This window comes from Thermothelomyces thermophilus, chromosome 4 (genome assembly GCF_000226095.1).
Source record: "Thermothelomyces thermophilus ATCC 42464 chromosome 4, complete sequence".
Taxonomy (NCBI): Eukaryota; Fungi; Ascomycota; class Sordariomycetes; order Sordariales; family Chaetomiaceae; genus Thermothelomyces; species Thermothelomyces thermophilus.
The window spans coordinates 2,752,217-2,755,522 of record NC_016475.1 but is presented as its reverse complement, the minus strand read 5'-3'; the positions used below and the strand labels follow the sequence as shown (position 1 = coordinate 2,755,522).

General features: G+C 54.8%; 1 protein-coding gene across 1 annotated transcript; it reads right to left on the bottom strand.

Moving 5' to 3' along the window:
* Nucleotides 1-813: 813 nt before the first annotated feature.
* MYCTH_2306985 (uncharacterized protein) lies at nucleotides 814-2,769 on the bottom strand. The gene is made up of 5 exons (XM_003664255.1): nucleotides 2,538-2,769; nucleotides 2,325-2,467; nucleotides 1,340-2,253; nucleotides 1,128-1,255; nucleotides 814-1,043 (listed from the first exon to the last, which is right to left on the bottom strand). Exons 1-5 carry the CDS (start codon nucleotides 2,659-2,661, stop codon nucleotides 1,009-1,011), a joined length of 1,344 nt encoding a protein of 447 aa, XP_003664303.1. The 5' UTR covers nucleotides 2,662-2,769; the 3' UTR covers nucleotides 814-1,008.
* Between the last annotated feature and the right edge of the window lie 537 nt (nucleotides 2,770-3,306).

Sequence of the window (3,306 nt, the reverse complement as noted above, 5' to 3'; positions counted from 1 at the left end):
TGTCAAGGCCGACGGAGCGGAAAGGCGGCCATATATAAAACCCACATCAGCGGTCATGATTTGTAACTCCCGGAGCCAACTCCCTCAGAGACTGAAAAGACCGAGGCGACCAACACCACATCACGTCACATACGAGCGCGCCAAATGCCGCTGGTCCTCAACGCCCATCACTGAACCACTCCATAATGTACATATACATTTAATACGTATGCCTTGCCTGAGATAGTCATCGAAGATCAAATATTGCCACGGTTCGTGTTATGATCAAACACGTCGCACAGCGCCGTAGTGGAGAAATCTCGGTGCGCTTTCGCACTTTTCTTGTAATTATCTCTCTTCTGTTCCTCTGTGTTCATGATTAGTGTAAGGTATGTATGTGGTATGTATCTACTCTCTTGCCTGGCAGCTACTACTCCCGTAACTCCAGCCGTTTCTCCAGCCGTTTCTGTTTTTCATCGTCATCATCCGCCCCTTGAAAGTCCGCCCCTTGAAAGCGTGCGCGCCTTTCCCTCCTCCATCCAACCGAGCTTTGATTCCCATCGAACGCCTTTTCACCCACATGTGCACATAACAAGACTTGGTATCAGGCCGCCAGGTGCCAGAAGCCAATGGGAAACTTGTCATATTGTCCCTTCCACAGCACAGCCAAAAAGGGAACCCCACTGAAACATGAGAAGGGATTTCGGTTACAAGACACGGTTTCCTCCTCCAAAGAACGTCTTGGTAGTGGAATGGTTGGCAGTTTCCGTGTCTCGCCCCAATACAGTGATAATTAGAGTTCACCTTTTTCTTTTTCTTTTCTTGAATTTTTTTGGTTATTTTTGCTCTTTTTGTTTCGCTCTCGAGGGCTGGGAAGCTGCCATTGACCCCTCGAGTAATTATCGGGAGAAAGAAGAATTGTTATTAATAATGAGCGTATTAACTGGAGCTCGCAGTTTGTCATCCGGCGTGAGTGGGGGGCGACATCTACCGGGCGATATCCAAATGACCGATGTTGATCGCGTTCATTCAGGCAAATGCGCCAACGATAGACATCCCGATTGCTAGCTCAAGTGTTAGTTCTTCTCGCACCCAGCTACAGACAAAAAGGGTGGATGGAAGAGAGAGAAATTAGGTGTGAAACGCACCTCCGAGTATCACAAAGATAAACGCAGTGACCCGATCCTTCTTTGTCAGCGTCTTGTAGGCTTCCTCGGACAAGAAGTCCTCAGCGAGGAGGTCGACGAGGGCGGCGTAGATCAGGAGACCAGAGGAGCTTAGAGAAAAAAAGACTGTCAGCCTCGGATCAAAGTCGTCCACCTCCATTTTGTTTTGGTGGTAATGAGCGCAGCACACTCACATCGCATTGAACACGCCCACGATGATGAGCCCGAACGCGCTGTTGGGGTCGTACGAGTCCCGGACGATCAGGCCGATGGCCTGGCCGATCGGGGCGGTCGTTCCAAAGGCGACAACCAGCAGCCAGGGGCGGATGCTTCCGCGGGGATACGGAACGGCGGCGATGCGGGAACCGAGACCGAGGCCCTCGAACATCTGGTGGAAGAGGATGGCGACCAGGAGGACGATGAAGCCGTCGATGGTGATGCTGACCGTCATGCCCACAAAGACCGAGTGGAACAGGATGCCGCCCTCGAGCAGGGTGATGTTCAGCGACATCTTGCGGTACACGAGCGGGTCGACCGGCTGGCCCGTCTCGACGTCCATGTACGGCGAGTCGATGACCGGATTCCCGCCGACCAGGCTTCCGCGCTTCTTGAGGGACGCCTCCTCCGCTTCCTGCGGGCTCAACGCCTTGATCATGTTCAGCATCTCCAGCCTCTGCCGGACATACTGCTCGTAAAAGACGATAAACCACGGCGGCATCTCGGACTCGGCGGCGAACTCCTTGGTGTCGCCATAGCCGCGCATCTTCTCGTCGTACATCCTCTGGGCCATCTTCTTCTCGTAATCGACGTCATCCGTCTCGAACTCGTCGGGACTGGCGTATCTGGGCGGCCGCGGAGGCGGGTTATTACCACGGTTCACCGGCGCGGGAGCGCCAATGGCTCGAGCTGGTTGGCTGTGCGTCTCGAAACCCATGGGCCCGCCATGAGAGTGAGACTGACCGCCCATCTTGCCGTTGAGCCACATCTCGATGATGAAGAGGCAGAACATGGAGCCCATCATGATGACGCCTGGCAGGGCCGGGTATTGGTCCGTGAACAGATCGGGGAGACATGGATCGGTCAGGTTGCCAAACGCCGTCGGGAGAAGCTAAAGCTCCGATGATCAGTCGCCCACGTCCCCCCTCCCAAGATTGACCTGGCTGCCATGTCCCGACTTACATGAACGAATGCGGTCGCAATAAGGACACCGGTGCCGAAGTGCTTGCAGAGGAAAAACGTCTTGGCCGGCACGCGAACCCACTTGACCTTCTTTGCCACGACAGGAAACCCGGCGCCGAAGATGGATGCCGCCAGGACGAGGACTGGACGTTTGTCTCGAGTTAGTGCTCGGCGCCGAACGGACGGCAGCAGGAAACGTTGCTCGAAACTTACAGAGACCCGCAACGTGGAGGCCGAGGTCGTACTCGCCTACCTCCTCGCCGCTGCCGCACTTCGGCTTCCCTCCCATCAGCAGATCCATGTCGGGGGCCGCGGCCGTGGTGGCATCGTCGGCCATTGTGTGTGACGGGCTGACAGATTCGCTGCTGCTCGCAAAGTGCTTTGCTCAAGGGGAAGAACCGCGCCAGGCGATTCACGCCCAGGACAGAAAAAGAGCGAAAGCCTTTATTGTGTAAAATCTACCAGCGAAGCCGCCCCGCGGCTCCGGTCGAACAGAAGAGAACAAGAAAAAAAGGGGGAAAGGAAAAGGGGAGAAACAAGGAAATCACAGAACGGACCCGATTCCCCCAATCATGAAGAACGAGGAGGAGGGCCGGGGGAACAACGGGGCGGGAAGAGGGGAAAAGAAGAGAGAGAGATAAACAGAGAAAGAGAGAAACAGAGAGGAGAGAAACAAAGGGGGCAAAGATTCACTACAACACAGACGAAGAGAAGAAGAGAAAAAAAAGAGAAACCCTCCAGAGGATAGGGCGGACGGTTGAGCCAAGAAGATCGAACGCTTAGGCATGATATACTGATACGGATCGAGGTTTATTTAGAATGCGGAACCGCCTTGGCGTCGATCAACGTCTGGTGCGAGCAAGGACCGCAACACGCGAGTCGTGCTCTCTGAGCGGGCAGGGGCAACTTCGTCGCAGAATACCAACAGTAACCAGCGACAGCGTGGCATCGAGACTCGTCAGTGGGACTGTCGACTAACTAC